Raw genomic sequence first — 23886 nt, 5'->3', positions numbered from 1 at the left:
TAAGATATCCCAGGTAGGGAAGATGCAGGATGAATGGAAGTAGCAAGAGAAGAAATACTAGTGAGGGGGCTACTCTAATAGCCCAGGAAAGGGAAAGGGGTAAAAGATGTAGTGACACTATTACCAGAATGGATAAATTAAGATGGGGAAAGAGAAGCAGGTATATGCTATATATAATTGGAATTTAAGATGTCTAAATGTCCAATAGGCAACGATAAATCTGCAACTAAAAAAGAGAAGAGACTTCAAAATAAGATATTTAGATTTGTGAATTGCCTGAACAGAGTGAATAGTGAAGCCAGGTCTTAAATAGGAAAGCCCAGGGTAGGGCTGAGGAAGTAAGTAGAAAAAAAAGGGCTGAGAATAAAACCTATGGAAAAGGCTTGTACATGGGGACAGAAGTTAGAAAAGGAATACTCAATGCAGGAAGAAACCCAGGATAGTAAAATATCATCTGGCAAAACAAAGTTTCAAGAATAAGTCAACAGATCAACAGTGTCAAATGATTCAAACAGGTAACAGAAAAGAACTGAAAAGTTCACTAAAGCTGATAAATATTAAACTGAGTAAGGGTACTTAAAGGATTTATTATACTATTCCCTTTACTTTTGTATGTTTAAAATAATAAGCAATAAAATGTTAAAATTTTTTATTTGAAAATTAAGTCACTGGTAATCTTAGAAAGAAGAGTTTCAAAAGTATGATGTAAATGGAAGTTGGACAGCAATGACTGCCCAAGAATGAATCTGCACAATTTCCTCCTAAGCTCTCAAAACATACAGGCCCAGACTCCATACTCCAATATTTTAATTTAATCAAGTACTGGAGCTCTTGCTAAAAGCACAAATTCCTGAATTAGTTTCAGACCTAAACTTTCTGAATCAAAGTGTCCAGAGAAGTCTGGTAATCTGCATATTTAAGAAAGATTTAGGGAGATCTTTATCGGAGAAGTTTGAGAAACCCTAATTCAGAAGGTCTTTTATAAGGGGCCTGGATAGCTTTTTTATTTGATTTTAGCTTCACAGGGAATTCTAATCACACATCTCCAATTGGGAAATACTAGATTAAAGAGTGAATAATATATAGGAAGCAAAGAGCATAATGCAGGTTAATTACCTTTTCAAATATGATAGTAAGAAAAGAGATAAGAAGGGCTAGAGTCTAGGAAAAGTCAAGTCACTTTTAGTTTAGGGAACTCATAAGCATGTCTCTTTGGGGAAGAACAGTAAGATAATAAACAGGAAAAAAAATCAGATGAAAGTAAGGAGAGAGATAACTGATGAAACAACAACATAGATGAAGGGCAAAAAAAGAGTGTTTTCCTTCACAGACAACAGTAAGGGTGAGAAAAAAGATACATAATTCTAAAGTAAAAAGGAGAAAAGTTACGGAGTTCACATCTAACGGTCCAACCTCCCTAAAGCAAGAGAAGAGATAAGAATATGGTAAGTGAAGGGAGTAAGAATGAAATCCGGATATGTGAAGAGTGGAAAGTTTGAAATAGTCACTACGGGAAGCATGTTACATTGACTGATAATAAGTAAAATTATTGTGAATTGCAGTGAAAATCTGGCAAACATAGTACTGGCATAATTCCATGATATTTTTAGCAAGAAAGACAGTAAAGCTAACCATAAATGGCAGAGTTAAGAACTGGTAAGTGGTAGAACAATTAAGTAAAGAATTTTAGAATGGCAGCACTGCATTGTCGTAAGGGCTAACCATGAGTGTCCAGGCCAGGGAGTGAAGGCAGAATAAGATGATATAGCTGGAGAAGTGGGAGAAATTGATGAACTGATTATTTCACGGGAAAAGATTAAAAAAGGTATTTTGTCATTCTGAGAGCACTTAAAGATGAAAGTGTTTTAAAGCCATGACCAGAGATGATTATGAGCAGAGGATTTCTGCAGACATCTAGAACAGCTAGAAACAGAGCAGACAGCAGGGAACAGAGCAGACAGGAATGCTGGACAAAAAATGCTGGACAAAGGACATCACTGAGTCATGTGACACCAGTGAGTCTTGAATTTTAACATGTATATAAATCAACTGGGATCTTGTTAAAATGAAGGTTCTTATTCAACAGGCCCGGATATGAACTGAAACTGTATTTCTAATGAGCTCCCAGGTGATGTCAATACTGCTGGATCCTTGGATCATATGGAGTAACAAGGTTCTAGAAGAGTTCTCCTCAGTTCAGGTACTTTCTCCACAAGATGCACGTGAGCAAGACACTCCCACTTAATAATGTCTCCCATTCCATGAAGTGACTCTAAAGTGTAGCCTGAAAACCCTACATAGAAATTCTAATTTGTATTCTTCTCTCATTAAAAATTACTTTCATACATCAATAGAAACCATTAACTTCTCAAAAGTTTGTGATAGAGCAGGATAAAAAATTTAATATTTCCTAATTTAGCTATGGTGTTTTAATCTTTCTGATGCCATATCTCCCACAAAATTGGATTTCAATTAGGGCTGCATTCACCTTTTAAAAGTGGTGTCAAGAGTGCAGTAAACAGTGCCAAATAGGACAAATCAGAAAACAGGGCCCTCAGGAACAAGCTGAAAGAACTGAGATTTATTCAGCTTGGAAGTCATCTGGTTGAGGAATAATTTAATGATCACTAAATATATATATTTATATTAGATATACATATATAACAATTTATACATACATATACAAGATATACATATATAACAATCAAATAGTACCTATTAATCACAAGAGCCAAAATAAAACTTCTTTAATTTATAAAATATTTATTTACTAATGTAAATAACACTTTTGTAAATCTTCAACATAACAGGCTCACTTCAGTGCAGGATGATTTTAAATGAGGTATTATTTTATAAAGACTCAAAAACTAACCTTTAAAAATTTCTATTAATTTCCTGAATAATAAGTTTCTTATTTATACAATAAGTACTCATAATATGTAAAGAAGGATTACTGGAATAATATATGTCAAAAATCCTGAGAAGCAGTAGGCCAGGTATACCTAACTGTTCACCTCTGATTTTCCTAACATGAGAAGCAAACCTCTTTCCTCCTGGCCTCCTGATTCTATGAGGGAGCTTTTTTCTGAAGCAACATATCTGATCTTCCTACTTCCCCTCCAACTTTTATCCAAGGAAGAGGAATGACTTATCTAATTGGTATGCTTAGAAAAAGAAATACAAATTGGATACATCATTCCTCTTTGGAATTTCTCTTTGCTCAGAAGACCCAGAAGAGGGGAAAGAAGGGATTGAGTTGGGCATCAAGACCCTCTTTTGCCTCTTCTTAGCAACAGAAAGGGTACATTCTACTCTGTTCTATGCCATGTGATAGACTAGGAGAACCCTGTTGCTGTCCAGCTGAACCAGTAACAGAAGTTGGGGGGAGGTGAGTCTGTCTAGGGGTGAAATACTAGACTATCTAAGACATATCCACCAAGTCACTCTTTTTTTTAAAAATCAAGGATAATATTGGGTCTGACATTTGGGTCTTCTATCAGACTCTTGTGTATCTCTCAAATGACTCAGAGCTAGAAAGGCGATGAGAAAGGAATGGCTTATTGCTCCCTCCCCCAATAAATCCCAATAATTAGGAAAAAAGGTATTTTTTTACCTATATGTACAATATTAAGTAAAATTCTCCTCATTTTGTACTATATTAAACATCACAAAGAGTTACCATATCATCATTTAACTATTACAATACTACAATATAACCTAAAGTTTTTGCACTAAAATCTTACCTTAATAAAACGTTCATATCGCGCCTTCACTATTGGATTATTTAAAATGCTTGTAGCAGTCAAGACACTCTCTCTTTTTATTTGTTCCTTATAAGCCTATGAAAAACAGAACACAGAGATACTTGAAAGCCATGCCATGAAAAATATTTCCTTAATTAAAATGACTGCATGCTTGAATCCTTAGTATTAAATGACTTATTTTCTGGCAAATTAAGCTATAAAGCAACAACAGCTACTGTGACCACAATCTAAATCATCTATGAATTAAAACAATGAAGATTCAAAAAGCGAATCAACTTCAGCAAAAAACACTTAGTCACCAAACACTCTAAGTCCGGGTCTACTAAACAGTTGCTTTCTCTCCTTTTCACTCTACATCCAACTCCCCCAGCCCCAGCTACTCCAACTATTCATTTTCATGCTATCAAAAAAAGAAAGACTAATTTTTCATACTGCTAGAGTCTTTCTCTGGGCTGTAAATAGTACAAGAATGTATTATACAAAGGAGGAAAGGTAATAAAATGGAATGTCTAATTGCCAAAAAGGTGTCAAGGGAATATCAAAAAAGAGAAAGGACAAAGATTTAAAAAAAGATTGTACGTGCTCAAAGTGGCTAAAAAAATCTGAGTTAAATGAGGTTCACGTCAATACAAAATATGAATTTAAGACTCAGGAATGCTCTATTTAAAACTTAAGTCTTTAATATTTGAATTTTTAAATTTGCTTTTCAAATAAACTAATTTCTCACAAAGTAAATATTTTTATTTGAAATAAATTTGACTAAATAAAACTAACACAGAAGCAGAAATATACTAATCAAGAAGAAAATAGTAAATTTTTCCTAGAAGTTTTGAGTAAATTCTACTAAAAACATAACAATACATAGTAACTGGTAATCCTACTTTTTAAATTTATTTTTCCCAGTCATCAAAATGTATGCTATAATCAAGTCTTTCTTTTTTGTTCTAAAATACACAAACACACACTCATAAAATCATTTTGTACCACGTTAAAAAAACGTTAACAAAAAAAAAACGTTCAACAGCTATGATTTCCTGAATACTTACTATGTGCCAGGCACTACTTTAAGTGCCTTTTATATTTTTTTTTTTTTTTTTTTTTTTTTTTTTTTTTTTTTTGCGGTACGCAGGCCTCTCACTGTTGTGGCCTCTCCTGTTGCGGAGCACAGGCTCCGGACGCGCAGGCTCAGCGGCCATGGCTCACGGGCCCAGCCGCTCTGCGGCACGTGGGATCTTCCCAGACCGGGGCACGAACCCCTGTCCCCTGCATCGGCAGGCAGACTCTCAACCACTGCGCCACCAGGGAAGCCCTTATATTTTAATTAACCTAATCCTTAATCAGTCACATAAGAGAAGAGAGATTATCCATCCTCATTTTATAGATAAGGAAACTTAGACAAAGAAAAGTTTATTACTTGCTTAACACATGTATGTACTGAACCAGGATTCAGAGAAGTCTTGCTCCAGAGCCCACAATACTACACTTAACCACTATATTACACTAAGTACCTTTACAGTAATTCACTCATGAGATTAATTGGATTGTACACAAGTAGGTAGGTGTGAAAACAACAGCCTTTAAACAGCAATAAGGGATTAATGAACAATTCAATGACTTCATTAAGACAAATTAAAACTTGCCTGCTTCCCTTTGATATGATCAGGAGATTTTAAGTGCTGCTGAACTGAGCTATGTAAAGCAGGGATATACACACTGCAAGCACTGCAGTGAACAGTCTCTACTTTCATCATGTGATCATCTGCAGTAACACCTACAAAAGAAATACAACTATTAATAAGAAAAGTATGATTCACATACTTCTGACAAATCAAGTTTTCACTATTTCATTTCCATGATTATTTATGCCCCTTATTCCAAAAAAAGGATCAGAGTATATAGGTAGAGTTCTTTTGCCGTATCTCATTCATCTGCATATATAGATTGAAAACTATATGTATAAAAGATTAAAATTATAAAGTATAATTACATTATATTTCCTAATCATGTTATATACACTGATGCTCTGAGGTCTATAAGTCCAACCCCAAAAAATATAATATAAAAAAAAAAAGCTGATTTTCTAGTAAAATAAGAATTTCCATGCTTATGAATGTGGGTGGGTAGGGATCGTAAAAATATGTCAAAATTGTATTCATAAGGAACAAAAACATATGTTAGATCTTAAAAATGGTGACTGAGGTGTATTACAGGTGAAGGCTACTTTATATGTTTTTAACACCTATTTTATTTGTTGATTTCTGCACATCCCAATAGAGAGTAGCAGCTTTGGCTACCTGGCTTATCACTGTGTGTTTGGCTCTTAGCAACAGTGCCTGACACATAATAGGACCTCAGTAAATATGTTAAATTAATAAGTTATATGTATATTCACAGGAATTTTCTTTAAACGCTGCACATGAAAAACTGTTGGGAACACACCAGTTTCCTTGGAATTATATCACTTTTAAAGAACCATGTATTTTTTTATGTTGAAAAAATTGACTTGGCTCTTCCTTTGGGCAACTGAACTTATCATGTCATTCGATTAAGAAAACAGTAGACAACATGTAGCTTCAATTCAATAAAAAGATTCCCATGATCTTATATTTCATTCTTGAAGTAACATTTTAAGGTACTAGTTACTGTGACCATCTGTATCTGCTGGTTGCACATCTGCAGATTCAACCAACCATGGCTGAATTTTTTTTTTTTTTTTTGCGATATGCGGGCCTCTCACTGTTGTGGCCTCTCCCGTTGCGGAGCACAGGCTCCGGACGTGCAGGCTCAGCGGCTATGGCTCACGGGCCCAGCCGCTCCGCGGCATGTGGGATCTTCCAGGACCGGGGCACGAACCCATGTCCCCTGCATTGGCAGGCAGACTCTCAACCACTGCGCCACCAGGGAAGCCCCATGGCTGAATTTTTAAAATAGAAAATATTTAATACTCCAATAAAGATGTTAAAATATATATATATTTAAAAATAAAAAAGGTAGAAAATATTTTAAAAATTCCAGAAAGTTCCATAAAGCAGAATTCCATGCTGACAATTATTTACACAGCATTTATACTGTATTAAGTATCATAAGTAATCCAGAGATGATTTAAAGTATATAAGAGGACATGTATAGTTTATATGCAAATACTACACCCATTTTATATACGGGACTTGAGCATGATGGGTTTTGTTATCTGCAGGGAAGTCCTAGAACCAATCTCCGTCAGATACATAAAGACAACTGTCTATGCAAGGGAAGGATATAAGAGAAAATGGCACTTTCCAGGAATTACAAGTAATTCAATATGGCTGGGGCACAGACTATAAAGAAGGGATGACAGGGAAAAACAGCAGCACCTAGATTATGAACAGCTTTGTGTGCCATGTCTAGGAATCTGAACTTTATTCTGTGGAGGATGGGGAAGCCACTGAAAATTCCTGAAGTAATAAAATCATGCAGTAAAATTAAAGATAAGAAAAACTAAAAGTAAGGAAACTGGTTAGAAAGATACTGTAACTGCCAAAAGAACAGATAAAGCTTTGAACAAATTCAATATTTAAAGAGGAAGTAAAGAAACAGACTTGGTACATATTTAAAAGATAGAACCGACAGAACACAATGCTACAGACATAGTAAAGGTGAGTACTAAGATTAACTTCAAAGTTCTGGTTTTGATGATGGGGCCACTTTCCAAGATGAATGAGGAGATATTTGTTAAGTTTTTGTTTTGTTTTCTTTTGGGGGTGGAGGACGCTCAAGGGGAGGATAAATTTTTTGGATATGTTCACTTTGTGAGACTGCTAAAGAGAGATATCAGTAGGCAGTTGCATGTAGGAGATTGGAGTTAGAAGAGACCTGTACTTAAGATATAGGTCTGTAAGTAATCAACATATAGATGTTGATTTAAACTCTGTATGTAAATTAACTCATCAGGAAGATATATAAAGAGAGATGATAATGGGACTGACAATACTGAAAAATATCAACTTCCAAAAGCTTAGTAGAGAAGGAAAAGCACAAAGAATAAAAATGACAAGGGGGGGCTTCCCTGGTGGTGCAGTGGTTGAGAGTCTGCCTGCCGATGCAGGGAACACGGGTTCGTGCCCCGGTCCGGGAAGATCCCACATGCCGCAGAGCAGCTGGGCCCGTGAGCCATGGCCGCTGAGCCTGCGCGTCCAGAGCCTGTGCTCCACAACGGGAGAGGCCACAACAGTGAGAGGCCCACGTACCGCAAAACAAAAACAAAAACAAAACAAAACAAAAATGACAAGGAAATAAAGAAAACATCAGGGCACTGAGATACCACAGAAACCAAGGGAGGAAACAGATTCACAAAGAATACAGTTATCAGTGGAAAATGTTGCAGAAGAAAGATAATGATTCAAAAGAACATACTGAAGTTGGTGTTGGTAACCTCTGTCATAGCAGTTTCAGTAGACTAATGGTAGCAGAAACTTGTCTGCTGTGAGTAAAGTAATAAATGAGAATGAAAAAAGAGAGACCAGTGTGGACTATGCTTAAAGAAGTGTGGTTGTTTAAACAGAAAGGCAGGTTTTAGAGGAACTAGTGTCTATGCTTTTTTCTTCTCCTTTGGGGCTTATGAGAAGGGATAAGAGAGACAGAGGACATACAGAAGTACAGGCGGCCCTCTGTATGCATGGCTTCTGCATCCATGGACACTGGAGAGCCAACTATGGGACTTGAGCATCTGCAGATTTTGGTACCCGAAGCAGGTCCTGAAACCAATCTCTCTTGGAACCTAGGGACAACTATATCTTCCATGTGGAGGCAAAGCTGAGTTTTCCTCTATGAAGGAAATGAAGTGAAAGACGTAAGGGCAGGTAGTGATAAATTTGTAAGCATGAGAACAGGAATCAAAGGATTCCATTTCTGATAACCCACTCAGGCCTACCACATATGACTATGTACTATATCACTCTATTGCAGCGGTCTCCAACCTTGTTGGCACCAGGGACCGGTTTTGTGGAAGGCAATTTTTCCATGGACGGGGTGGAGGGGGGATGGTTTTGGGATGTTTCATGTAATACATTTATTGTGCACTTTATTTCTATTACTATTACATTGTAATATATAATGAAATAATTATATAACTCACCATAATGCAGAAACAGTGGGAGCCCTAAGCTTGTTTTCGCTTGTCACTCACTGATAGGGTTTTGATATGTCTGTAAGCAATTGATTTATTATGGTCTCTGTGCAAACCTCTCTGCCAATGATAATCGGTACTTGCAGCTGCTCCCCAGCACTAGCATCACCACCTCAGCTCCCCCTCAGATCATCAGGCATTAGATTCTCACAAGGAGCGTGCAACCTAGATCCCTCGCATGCGTAGTTCACTGTAGGGTTCGAGCTCCTATGAGAATCTAATGCCGCTGCTGATCTAACAAGAGGAGGAGCTCAAGCGATAACGCAAGCGATAGGGAATGGCTGTAAATACAGATGAAACTTTGCTCACTTGCCCACCGCTCACCTCCTGCTATGCAACCTGGTTCCTAACAGGACACAGACCAGTACTGGTCCATGGCCCAGGGGTTGGGGACCCCTGCTCTAATGGGCATCATTTACACTGAAATAGGTATGTAAAATATATATGTAAATTTCTAAATTAATTTGTTTAAATACTTACCTTCCATGACATCTTTTTCAATTATTTTGACTACTTCTGTTTGATTATTTGTCTGTTGCTTACGAATAGATGTTTTCTTGAATTTATTTACCATACATTCCTAGAAAACAAAATAGAAAGAATCCAAAAAGTTTTCAGTGAGCACATAGTATAGGCCTAGCACCATGCTTGGCCTATGGAAGATAACAATATCTGTTATATAAGAACTAGTAAATGTTCTCAAGGAGCTTACAATTTAGTTGGAAAGACTAATACAAAGTCCCAGGAAACTACAAAAAGTATTTACTTTTCAAGATGTATTTTAGGTACATAGAGAGAGAGAGATCGAAGACAGCTGATAGGCAAGAGATCGTCTCAGGACAGGTGAATATGAAAGTCCTAAATAACAGTTAGGAACCCGTTAAACAAAATTACAGACAGAAATTTTAATTAAGGTACACAATTCTGCAAGGATATAGAGGAGTAAATGATTCCTGTACTTCTAACCTTCTAACAGCTCCATCTCTTTTGCCCAAACTAATTGTATGTACAGTTAGCAGTCCAGATCCAGCCCTGGCCCCAACTATCCACCCTTTCTCCAAGCCACTTCTGCCTACACCATCACGCTGGGGCCTTCCACTCAATAGTGTCATCTGTTTAAGTGTGAGTGTGTTCAATTTCCAATTTTTGTTAGTTCACTGAGGGGAGTGTCTTTGTCTTCAGTGCCTGAACAGCACCTTCCGTAAGTATTCAAGAAAAACTGTTGAACTGATGATCACATTCTGATAATATAAAGGACACTAATCAAACACGAGGCTCTGGCTCTGAATTCAGACTTCCATTTATTGAAAGTCACTGAACTGCTCTGAGCATGATCTTTTAGGATAAAGAGGAGTTAGTATAAGGCTGAAATGAAATATGAAGAAAAGTACCCAACACAACACCAGGTACACAGAAGACTGTTAATAGATGATAGCTGATTCTGTATCAATAAACAGCTGTTAAAGGAATTTTTTCCTGACACCTCTGCCAGAAACTACTGTGAAAAATGTACTCTCAAATAACAAATCTAAAATCTATGAAAGAGGAATCCACGTCTACTTCTGAGCTAATTTTAAAACAACTCTTTCTTTAAGTGAATAGTAAATTAAATTCTTAGAAACATAAAATGGGAGAAAGATGGGAAACTATGAAAATATAAGAAATTCAAATGTCAGATAAAGTGCTTCTCACTTCAGAAACAGCTACTTACATGCAAAAATTCCATAACTACTTTATCGAATTTGGTTTGTTTTTGAATATGATCTAATGTTTCCTGGTGTGAAGAACTTTCCAGATGCAGTTCAATATCTTTTTCTTCAAATGTTCGAAATTTACAAAATGAACATGTGAATGCCATTCTGTAAGGGAAAAAAAAAGTTTTTCTTTAAATATTACCTTATTTACTTAGAAAGAGTTCATAAGACTATACCAATGAAATTAATTTTCCCAGCATAAATGATTTCCTCTCTTCCATTTAATGGTTGATTTAAATTTAGCTTAAGTCAGAAAAAGATAGTATCTAAGTACCTGTCTGGACACTGTTATTATACCAATTGGCATCGCTGGCCCACACTGGAGCTTCTGGGTATGAAAGATGGATCAATGAATCTACTTAATCTAATCCTAAACTATCCACTTCAAGTCTAGATCAGCTAGAAAGCCAGAGCAAACTTCAAGCAGTATCAAGTTCCGAAGTTCTACTACTTATTTTACACTCTGTTCCATCCTCAAGCTTCCAAACCACTGAAGTAGTGACAACAAAGCCAGGTGGAACATCAGACAACCATAATTCTGTTAGAGCTCTTGGATGATCAAAAGTCCTGCCCTGTAAAAATCACTTCAGGATGACTAATCAGCCTGGACTGGACAAATGCACTCATTTAGAAGCTCAGGAGGCACTCCAGAATGAATTTTCCCTTTTTCTGCCATTTAATTATTCCTACCTCATATATTCTTGTTACTTCCTTTTCCTCGAATTACACACTAGTTTCCTAATTGGTTTCTTTGCCTCTAGTCTCCATTTTCCAACTAATTCCTTACAGTACTATTATACTTATTTTCCTGGGTAAGAGTATAGGATCTGATATCTACTGCTGGGTTTATTTCCCAGCACCCTTATGTGACCTCAGGCAACTTAACTTATCTGGGCCTTAGTTTTCTTATCTTAGTAAGATTAAAACCCTCATAGAGGTGTTTGAGCATCCTCAGATTTTGGTATTTGAGGGTCGGGTGGGGGTCGGGTAGGAGGGGTGGTGGTCCTAGAATCAATCCACTGTGCGATGACTGTAAATATCAAAAAATCATTCCTATATATCTTTTTTTTTTTTTTTTTGGCTCTGTTGTGTCTTTGTTGCTGCGTGCGTGCTTTCTCTAGTTGCGGTGAGCAGGGGCTACACTTCATTGTGGTGCGTGGGCTTCTCATTGTGGTGGCTTCTCTTGTTGCAGAGCACAGGGCTCTAGGCGTGCGGGCTTCAGTAGTTGTGGCACACGGGCTCAGTAGTCGTGGCACACGGGCTCAGTAGTCGTGGCACACAGGCTCAGTAGTTGTGGCTCGCGGGCTCTAGAGCACAGGCTCAGTAGTTGTGGCGCACAGGCCTAGTTGCTCCACGCCATGTGAGATCTTCCCAGACCAGGGTTCGAACCCATGTCCCGCACACTGGCAGGCAGATTCTTAACCACTGTGCCACCAGGGAAGTCCCATTCCTATATATCTTTGATCAAACCTTTTCATTTGACTCTCAGGAATTTTTTCACATCCAAATTGATGTATCTGCCTTTTCAAGGAAACAGGTTTTTGTTTTTGTTTGCTTAAACACAATACTTTATCGATTCTAAGACATATTTTTCCTTATTGCATCTCGGAAATCAGTCTGTATCATAAAATTAATGACATATCACAATCTCTTTTGGCCAGATAGATTATTGCTTGTGCATGTAAAAAATCAGGAATTCCAGTTTTAAAATCTGTAGAGCGATTGTCAGTGGCTTGAAAGTCCCAAGGACAATTATACAGCATTCTTTTAGACCCTGACAACCAAATAGCTATGGGAGAGGTGGAGAGTAGCAAATTGAATATGTCAATATCCTTGAGACAGGAATCAAACATAGGCTAACTATACACAACTACAGCACCAGCTTAAGACACCAATAACAGCTTTTTAAAAAATATCTTTTCTTTTTTTACTTTTTTCCAGTTTTATTGAGATTGACATATAACATTGTGTAAGTTTAAGATGCACAACGTAATTATTTGATACATGTATCTATTGTGAAATGATGAGCACAATGAGTTTAGTTAACGTCCAACACTTCACTAGTTATATTTTTTTTCTTGTGCTGAGAACTTTGAAGATCTACTCTCTTAGCAACTTCAAATATATATACAGTATTGTTAACAACAGTCACCATGCTGTACAATATATCCCCAGAACTTATTTATCTTATAATTGGAAGTTTGAACCTTTTGGCCATCTACTCAATTTTCCAACCCCCAAACCCCGGAAACAGTGTTTTTATGAGTCCAATTTGCAGACTCTACTAAGCACAAACCTGTATCCATCTCCATATTTCTCACTGTTTTTTTCTCTTCTGCGCCTTTGTTTCTCTCGCCGAGCCTCAATTCGTCGCTTTTCTTCTTCTTCATTTTTAGGATCTGTTTTTGCTAGGGGATCAGACAAGAGTTAAAAATAAAAATCATTTTTCCATTCTCCTTTTCCAGTCCCCAGTTCATAAACTATAGACATACAAGATTTACTTGACGGTCATTATCTAAATTGAACTCACCACAAAAATCAGAATTTGAGATTACCCAGCATTTCTGAAACTTCATTCATGTGAATAACATCATCATGAACTTTGCCTATTTACTTCTCACCTATGTTATTATCTGCTACATATTTTTCTGTAGATCTGCTCATTTTTTCTTATCCTCATTTTAAGCAATAATATCCACATCACCTAAAATAATTTTGAATACCACACTCTGGGAAACACGGAAATAACCTGACCTTGCATGAATGTGGAAAAACAATGAGCACTAGAAAGAGAGCCTTGGATACAAAAACTCATTTATTATAGCAGCTCTCCCAAAATTTCTTAAAATGTATAAACTCTAAAACAAAAGCAGATTCTTCCTCTTTTTCTCAAAACATGCCTTAATACAAATACACAGTACAAAATGCACTATTTTAACCATTTCAAAGTGTACCATTTAGTGGCTTTAAGTGCATCACAATGTTGTGCAACCATCACCACTATTTAGTTCCAGAACTTTTTAATCACTCCAAAGAGAAACCCCATACCCATTAAGCAGTCACTAATGCACCTGGTAAAACCACCAATCTGCTTTCTGTCTCTACAGATTTTCCTATTCTGGATATTTTATATAAACAAAGGATACAATACATGGCATTTTTTTGTCTGGCTTCTTTTATTTAGCATAATGTTTTCAAGGTTCACCCATGTGTTGTACCATGTATCAGTACCTCCTTCCTTTTTATGGCTGAATAATATTCCACTGTGCGAATACACCACATTTTTTTCATCCATTCATCTGCTGATGAACATTTGGATTGTTTCCACCTTTTAACACTTGTGAATGATGCTGCTATGAACATTTATATACAAGTTTTTGTTTGAATACTTCTTTTCAATTCTTTGAAGTATGTATCTAGGAGTGGAATTGTTGGTTCATATGGTAAGTCTACGTTTAATCATTTGAGGAACCATCAAACTGTTCCCCACAGCAGCTGCACCACTTTACATCCCCACCAGTACTGTATGAGGGTTCTAATTTCTCCACATCCTCATCAATACTTGTTATTTTCCTTTTTTTTATATTTTTTTTGCGGTACACGGGCCTCTCACTGCTGTGGCCTCTCCCGTTGCAGAGCACAGGCTCCGGACGTGCAGGCTCAGCGGCCATGGCTCACTGGCCTAGCCGCTCCGTGGCATGTGGGATCTTCCCGGACCGGGGCACGAACCCGTGTCCCCTGCATCGGCAGGCGGACTCTCAATCACTGCGCCAACAGGGAAGCCCTCCTTTCGTTATTTTTAAGACCATCGACTTCACATGGTGTGAAGTGGTATCTCATTGTATTAAAAGAAAAAGGTTCTTTCTTATGATACAATTAACTTTAGACTTACAAAAAAAAAAACCTCATCTGCCCTCAAACTTTTCCTTTTATACATTGTTTATCCTTTTGGATTACCTTTGGAAAAATATCTAATACAAAATCATGAACACCTGGGGATTTCATAAACTTAACAGTAAGCAAATATTAAGTACTTGCTATGCATACAGTGGGATGTTTCAAAACTATATAAAATACCTTAAAATTAAATATCTAGATTATTTTTCATCTTTTTTTTTTCTTTTTTTTTTTTTTTGGTGGTACGCGGGCCTCTCACTGTTGTGGCCTCTCCCGTTGCGGAGTACAGGTTCCGGACGCGCAGGCTCAGCGGCCATGGCTCACGGGCCCAGCCGCTCCGCAGCATGTGGGATCTTCCTGGACCGGGGCACGAACCCACGTCCCCTGCATCGGCAGGCGGACTCTCAACCACTGCGCCACCAGGGAAGCCCTATTTTTCATCATTTTATAAGAGCTTAAATGTACATTATTATTTTATTAACCATTTTCAATATCCTCCTTCAGTTCCCCTCAAATCCTCACTCTGTATAAAATCCACTTGTACATGACCTTAAACTAGAAGCAGTTCCATTTCCCTTCATGTGCTAAAACTACGATATGTGTTGTACCTCTATCCAAATGACTGAATACGGTTCCTTTCCTACTTCTTTTCAACAAATCATATAGTCTATATACTACAGTGTAGCAAGACTTCTTATTCCTAAATATTCAGCAGACATCTTTCAGAATGCCCACCTCATGCCTAAAAGTGAAAGCCTGATTTGACTACAGGATTTTGGCTTCATTGTTAGTTATACTACACTGCTCTCTCAAGTTTTGCTAAAAAGAAAAAACAAGTTGGGTCACATATAGCCGCTTTAGTGGCAAATCAGTTTCTGATTCAAACTTTGCAATATTTATTTAACTATACCTGCAAAATATATCTTTGAACTCTATCCCAAGAGGATCAACTGAATTGCCTAGTCTAGAAATATTTAGAGTACACAATTCAGTAAATAGCAATCTATCAACTAAAACAGTATAAAAGTTATCCTTACTAACACACACTCTACCTATTAGCAGGTTTCCTGAATTCCAGAATATTGCTATTTTTTACTAAATAATACAGATGTCCCACGCAAAGCATGGCAGGAAAGTAGATTTAAGAATAGTATTTAAACCGTTCCTGAGTCTTGTATTAAAACTTATAATTTTAAGGAAAAAAATCCAACATTTGCAATATCAATTATTTTTTCAAATATGATACATTAAAATGTCTGTAATGTTGTAATTAGATTAAAAAAGACACTATCAAACTCTCAGAGGAAAACATAAGCAGAACACTCTATGACGTAAATCACAGCAAGATCCTTTCTGACCCACCTCCTTGAGAAATGGAAATAAAAACAAAAATAAACAAATGGGACCTAATGAAACTTCAAAGCTTTTGCATAGCAAAGGAAACTATAAACAAGACGAAAAGACAACCCTCAGAATGGGAGAAAATATCTGCAAATGAAGCAACTGACAAAAGATTAATCTCCAAAATTTACAAGGAGCTCATGCAGCTCAATATCAAAAAAACAAACAACCCAATCCAAAAATGGGCAGAAGACCTAAACAGACATTTCTCCAAAGAAGATATACACACTGCCATCAAACACATGAAAGGATGCTCAACATCATTAATCATTAGAGAAATGCAAATCAAAACTACAATAAGGCATCACCTCACACAAGTCAGAATGGCCATCATCAAAAAAATCTACAAACAATAAATGCTGGAGAGGGTGTGGAGAAAAGGGAACCCTCTTGCACTGTTGGTGGGAATGTAAATTGGTACAGCCACTATGGAGAACAGTATGGAGGTTCCTTAAAAAACTAAAAATAGAACTACCATACAACCCAGTAATCCCACTACTGGGCATATACCCTGAGAAAACCATCATTCAAAAAGAGTCATGTACCAAAATGTTCAATGCAGCTCTATTTACAATAGCCAGGACACGGAAGCAACCTAAGTGTCCATCAGTAGATGAATGGATAAAGAAGATGTGGCACACATATACAATGGAATATTACTCAGCCATAAAAGGAAATGAAATTGAGTTATCTGTAGTGAGGTGGATGGACCTAGAGTCTGTCATACAGAGTGAAGTAAGTCAGAAAGAGAAAAACAAACACCGTATGCCAACACATATATATGGAATCTAAGAAAAAAGAAAAAAGTTCATGAAGAACCTAGGGGCAAGACGGGAAAAAAGACACAGACCTACTAGAGAATGGACTTGAGGATATGGGGAGGGGGAAGGGTAAGCTGTGACTAAGTGAGAGAGTGGCATCGACATATATACACTACCAAACGTAAAATAGCTAGCTAGTGGGAAGCAGCCGCATAGCACAAGGAGATCAGCTCGGTGCTTTGTGACCACCTAGAGGGGTGGGACAGGGAGGGTGGGAGGGAGGGAGACACAAGAGGGAAGAGATATGGGAACATATGTATATGTATAACTGATTCACTTTGTTATAAAGCAGAAACTAACACATCATTGTAAAGCAATTATACGCCAATAAAGACGTTAATATATATATATATATATATATATATATATATATATCTTAGTTTTAAAACTGGATGTAAAAAATTTGAAAAACTGGACTAGAAAAACTTGGAATATTCATTCATTACAATGATCTTAACCTCCTCCAGTCCCAACAAGATTAGGCAATCAAATATTAATTCTAAAGAAGAGAGTAATTTTTGCCCCCTTGCAATATCACCTAACTTGGAAAGATAAAATGCTTTTCAGTCATCAAGGCAAAAGTAAAATAAATATAAAAAGCAAAAAATAATTCAGTGTACAGTCAAAAACAGGCAAAGTATTTGTTGTATATTATTTTGTTATTATGTTTTCACAAAGAATGCTGAGAAAGACATTTCCTTACCTTTTATTTATGTATCCTCTTGACAATCTAATTTGGTCAAATGTACTTGATTTCATTTAGAGATACATTACAAAGTTAAGTAAAATACAATGACGGAGAAAAGAAACAGAGTAATCTGGCTCTGAACTTTTTTTTAAGATTTATTGAGATATAATTCAGTATAAACCATACGATCCACCCATTTAAAGTATGTAATCCAATGTTTTTTAGAACATTCACAGGTATGTGCAAACATTACCATAATCAATTCTAGAACATTTTCATCACCTTACAAAGAAATCTGGTACCCTGGTATTACTCCCTACACACCCCAGAGCCCAAAGCAACCACTAATCTACTTTCTATCCCTATAGACTTCTGTATTCTACACTTTCAAATGAAAAGAATCATATTATGTGGACTTTTGTGACTGGCTTCTTTCACTTCATTAATCTTTTCAAAGTTCATCCAAGTTGTAGCATGTATCAGTACTTCACTCCATTTTTATGGCTGGAAACTATTCTACCATTCTACTCTGTATGGACGTACCACATTTTGTTTATCCATTTATCCACTGATGAGCATTTGGGTTGTTTCTACCTTTTGGCTACTATGAACAATGATGTTATATGTATCCGTACACAAATTTCTGTGCAGACATATGTTTTCATTTTTCTTGGTATATACCTGGGAGTGGAACTGCTGGATCATATGGTAATTTGTTTAACCATTTGAGGAACTGTTTTCCAAAGTGCCTGGACCATTTTACATTCCCACCAGTGGTATAAGAAGGTTCTGATTTCTCCACATCCTCGCTAAGACTTGTTATTACCTTTTTGATTCTAGCCATCCAGGTGAGTATGAAGTGGTATCTCATCGTGGTCCTGATTTAAATTTCCCTGCTAACTAATTGTTGGGAACTTTTTCATGTGCTTATTGGCTATCTGTATATCTTTTTGGGGAAAATGTCTGTTCAGATGCTCTGCTCACTTTTTTCAATTGGGCTATTTGTCTTTTTATTGAGTTTAAAAATTCTATATATTCTAGACGCCAAGTCCCTTATCAGATATGTAATTTGCAAATATTTTCTCCTACTCTGTGAGCTGTCTTTTCACTCTCTTGATGGTGTCCTTTGAAGCACAGAAGTTTTTAATTTTGATAAAGTCCAATTTACCTATTTTTTATTTGGTTGCTCATTCTTTTAGTGTCATATCTAAGAATTCCTTGCCAAATCCAAAGCCATGAAGACTTACCCCTGTTTTCTTCTGAGAGTTTTATAGTTTCAGTCCTTGCATTTAGGTGTTGCATTTTAGCTTGTGCATGTAGCAATCCAGTTGGTTCCAGCACCATTTGTTGAAAAGACTATTCTCTCCTCAATGAATAATTTTAGCATTTTTGCTAAAATAAATTTGACCATAGATTTATGAGTTTATTTCTGGACTCTCAATTCTCTTCCACTGATCTATATGTCTGGCCTTGTGCCAGTACCACTCTGTCTTGATTACTGTGGCTTTGTAGTAAGTTTTGAAATCATGAAGTAATGAGTCTTTCTATTTTGTTCTTCTTTTTTTAGGATTGTTTTGGCTATTTTAGGTCCCTTGCAATTCCCTATGAATTTTAGAATCAACTTGTCAATTTTTGCAAAGAAGTTAGGTGGCATTCTGATAGGGATTGGGCTGAATCAGTAGATCAGTTTGGAGAGTATTACGATCTTAATAATGTTAAGTCTTCTGATCTATGAACATTTATTTAGTATTCCATTTATTTAGATCCTTAATTTCTTTCAACAATGTTTTATAGTTTTCAAAGTATAAGTTTTGCGTTTTTTTAAAATTTATTTATTTTATTTATTTATTTTTGGTTGTGTGGGGTCTTCATTGCTGCACATGGGCTTTCTCTAGTTGCAGCGAGAGGGGGCTACTCTTCATTGCAGCGTACGGGCTTCTCATTGTGGTGGCTTCTCTTGCTGTGGCGCACAGGCTCTAGGTGCGCAGGCTTCAGTAGTTGTGGCATGCGGGCTCAGTAGTCGTGGCTCGCGGGCTCTGGAGCGCAGGTTCAGTAGTTGTGGCGTACGGGCTTAGTTACTCCACGGCATGTGTGATCTTCCTGGACCAGGGCTCGAACCCGTGTCCCCTGCATTGGCAGGTGGATTCTTAACCACTGCACCACCAGGGAAGCCCTACACTTCTTTTGTTAAATTTATTTCTGAGTATTCAATTCTTCTTGATGCTAAATGAATTAAATTGTTTTCTTAATTTCATTTTCTGACTGGCTCTCAATTTTTAACACTGTAAAAATGGAAATATGATTATCTCTAAGAATAATCATGTCCAGAAGATAATGAACAAATTAATTTTCTAGAAGAATGCACAGCTTTTCCTGGTACCAAGGACCATGAAAAATTTCTTGCCTTTGACCTCATGAAGGGGATTCTATGTAATGTAACATACCACTTCTTCAATAATATATCCAACAATAAATATAACACCCAAGAAAGGAGTCTGAATCAAAATCATGTGTGAGGTCTTTTTAAAAATATAGACATTCTGGCTCCACCCTAAATCAAGATGTAGCGAAGAGGGGTGAACCAGGGCATGTGAATTTAAAAAGTATCTTTTGGTAATTTTGATATCCATGACTGATTAGGGCATCTGCAGATCTGATTTCTACAACTGTAATTATTATACTGTTTCTCTATATAAATGTGAAAAATTATCTAAATGCACTGAGTTAAAAAAAATTAAAAGTACCTTGAACCATAGCAAGGTTATGTTTTCTTACTTACTGGGTGATTTGCTGAGGCTCATCTTCTCCACAGGTTTTGCTAGCTTGGGTTTCTTGATAAAGGTTCCACCAGGCTTATTAAATGGTTGCATCATTTTTCTCTTTATTCCTCTTGCAGCAGTAACTGTCACATTGGTGGGTTTGTTTTGATAGTCAACAACAATTCCAGGTCTATGAATGCTTCCAAAATCACTCATATGCTGCAAATTTGTGAAATCAAGAAATATTAGCACAATATCCAATGATAACGTATGAATTCATATATAATTTATGTTACCTATCTAAAATTTTTCACCTGAAAATTCCTCAGAATGTAACTAAATTTTACAAGTCCACTCTGAATAAATACATTGAAAAACTTTGTAAATTATTACATGAGCTCAAATCCATTGAATTAGTATTTTTATTTCCAGAAGAACATATATGAATATTTCCTGTTTTTTGATTCTTACAATTCAAAATTACTTGAGATCATAAACAACATATGTGCCTGTCAGAATATTACCACTTGTACAACTCTCTGACAACTCCTCTTCAGAGTTCCTAATCGATGTTTTCCCATGAAAAGACCTTAAAAGAAATCTTTATTTTACTAAAACCTGGCTTAAAACTAAGATACACAAAGAAGACCATATTTGAAGTTTGAAGTAAAAAAAGATCCAGAAATGATTTAGGATTTCTCCCTGTTGAAAAAGGGATGAGAAGGCGAGATGGAACATTAGTATGAAATAGGAGAGTTAAAGCATAACCATGCATCAACTTCCAAGACACACTTCAGATAAAGAATTGCATCTGACGTTCCATTCACATTCTTACCTAGAGAAACATATTCTGACCCAGAAGCCCAAGAAGCAAAAGTTTACAGACGAAGAGTCATGCAACCAAACGACTCTTTGTGTCCCTTCCTCTTCTCCTGTCGTTAACAAAATCCACTACACCAAAAGGCCACATGTTCATAGAAATTTACTCTACTAACCCTACTTTTAGAAGATAAAGATTGAGGAGTAATCTGAAGAGAAGGATCCAATGGGAATTGTACAAGTGAAGATTAAAAAAGAAAGCCCTATTGGTTCATCTATGTCATTAACAGGAAGAAAGAAAGAAAAGTCCATTCCGACTAGAATGGTGGAAACAAAGAACAGGAATACCTGTTTTTCTATCATGAAAACAAAATTGATATTTGAAGTCTCATTGAGAAAAAAATCATTTGCCTAATGGAAAACGTTAAGAGTTTTCCAAATTTTCCAACTGGAATAGATTTTCAATTTCAAAACCCAAAGCCTATTATCCCAACTATTTTCAATTAATCTACAATCATGAAGCATGGTAGAATAGCAACATATCAGTTGCTTACATTTGTATATTATGCTTAGGAATACCTATCTAACCTAGTAGACTTGAATAAATTAGTGTTTCCAGGTAATTTACATAGTCACATCAGAAAAATCTTCATCAATTATCCATTAAAGGTGCAATGCATTTTACATAAGTAAAGAGTAACTGTTATAAATGCAAAATTTCTAAACAAGTATGACAAACTACACTGATGTACCAAAGGCTAGTGAGCAGTTAAAAATATGTGCCCTACAGCATTTTTTATCAGAAGTACTTTCCTCTGCAAACAGAATATTAAGAGCAACTGACTTAAAAAAAATAAAACACTCCTCATGTTATAGCAAAAATACAATATTCTTTATAGGATCAAAGTGCATAGTAACTCCACAATCTACATACCCTTACTAGGTAAAATTTCATGTCAGTCAAGTTACCTGAGAATGTAAGGCATAATCTTTATACTATATATCCTGAAATTAAATACTTGAAGACTAGTATATTTACTCATTTAAGCAGTAATTTACAAAATATTACTTCCTAGGAAGAAGCCGTAGACATGTTTATACAGGGAGGAAATTATTTCTCAATAGTAAAACTAGTGACACAGGTAAAACAGAACACCCAGCAATAGGACATACTGTAAGAGAGTAAGTTAGCAAAATTATACTGACCACAAATCATCTACAACCTATTATACATATCAACTTCTTCACCATGTAAACATGGCTAAGCTACCCTCAACTATCACCGATTTTTAGTCTCTTGTGTTTAATGTGAAATATGAAGCTTTGAAGAAATTCTACGTGCTAGAGTTTAGCAGCAAAGTATACACATTTTATCATACATTGCACCTTTAACCTACTCAAAAACTCCAGAAGGGTTCATTACCTTTACATAATCCAAGAACTGTCCCACTAGCAAAATTGCTAGTGTTTACAAGGAAAAATGCAACTCCTTTTAACCCCTTTTAGACCAAACCTAATATCCTCACCTTTTTAATAAAGGGAGATTTGGCAAAACTTTATGAACAGTCATCTCACACTGCCACGTATTTTCTGAGGTGGAAAACTTTTATAGGCAACCTAAAAATTATGCTTAGGACTCAGCTTTTCTTCAAAATACACTGGGATGAACAGTGTTTATTCTAGTTGAAAACCATGGTCTTGAAAGGGTTTAAAAGAGTGACTAGTGAAAAGAATCTGAAAAGATTCTGTTGTACTTACTCCTCGGCCTCGGCCTCTGCCTGTTGATGGTCCTCCAAAAGCATCATAGTTTCTGCTTCCAAACGTACTTTCAGGATAAGCAGGCGTTCCTCTCCCCCGAGAGCCTACAGGTGCAGGCTTCATATGGGGTGAAGAAAAACTGCTGTAGGAAGAGTAATTCTCTCTTCCTCTGTCCTCCATAAACCCAGGCCTCAATTTTGAACGGGAGTAAGGTGCTTCCCAGCTAGACCCGCCCTGGTTTCTACCTCCGAAAGAGTCAAGGCTATTCCGGTAGGAGCTCTCAAATCGACCACCATAACTACCTCCGAAGCGGCTTTGTTCGGGTTCATTAAAACCATAGCCAGATCTGTACAGATCTCGCCCACCCAGAGAAGACCTGGAGTCGTAAGACTCATAAGGTCCAAACCTGGAAGAGTTGCACAGTGAGGGAAAAAACAAAAGTAAGCTTACTAATGTTAGACAATTCAAAAGACAAATTATCAGATGACATTTATCAACTAAAATTCATTTATACCATACTGGTTTGCACAGTTCTACTTTTGTTCACACCTGATTAGGGCTGGGCAGTTCAACATGAGACCAGATAGAAAGCTATCTGAGTCAGTGTTTAAATATGAATTGAGTTAAGTAAACCTTAGCTTAAAAATCTGCTTTTTGGCAGCTTTCTATTTTATTAGAAAGAAAAGATTTGTCTGTCATTATTTAAGCCCAGCCCTAGTCTTGGGAAAAGTCATTTGTTAAAGTTCACAAACTACTCAAAACTTTCTTTGAATCCATCCCTAATACTGGAAAATACAAAATATTTACAACATTTTGGCTTTCAATGGGGACACAAATTGAAGACTACACAGATGTAGGCTACTTGTGACACAGAAGAGATCCATTTGCACCCCCAATAATCTATATGACAAAACTGCTTCATTGTGTCTACAGCAGTCAAAATTGGGAGAGTTATCTGGTTATGAAGTTTGGCAACCTGCCAAACTTTGGTTAAGGTCAATAATCAATCCTCAGTCACTTTTTACTTGTAGACTAATAAATCTAACAAATCTAGAAGGATA

General features: G+C 36.5%; 1 protein-coding gene across 1 annotated transcript; it reads right to left on the bottom strand.

The window, feature by feature from the left end:
* Nucleotides 1-3489: 3489 nt before the first annotated feature.
* Nucleotides 3490-23330, bottom strand: LOC307188184 (DBIRD complex subunit ZNF326-like). The gene is given in 8 exon segments (XM_079924949.1): nucleotides 3490-3839; nucleotides 5405-5535; nucleotides 9409-9508; nucleotides 10640-10787; nucleotides 12979-13090; nucleotides 20269-20467; nucleotides 22826-23296; nucleotides 23298-23330. Coding segments are annotated over 8 exon segments (1287 nt in total). The 5' UTR covers nucleotides 23316-23330; the 3' UTR covers nucleotides 3490-3731.
* Nucleotides 23331-23886: the final 556 nt, after the last annotated feature.

This window comes from Stenella coeruleoalba (genome assembly GCF_951394435.1).
Source record: "Stenella coeruleoalba genome assembly, chromosome: 1".
Classification (NCBI taxonomy): domain Eukaryota; kingdom Metazoa; phylum Chordata; class Mammalia; order Artiodactyla; family Delphinidae; genus Stenella; species Stenella coeruleoalba.
The sequence above is the reverse complement of the archived record's forward strand: the minus strand, read 5'-3'. Positions and strand labels throughout refer to the sequence as shown.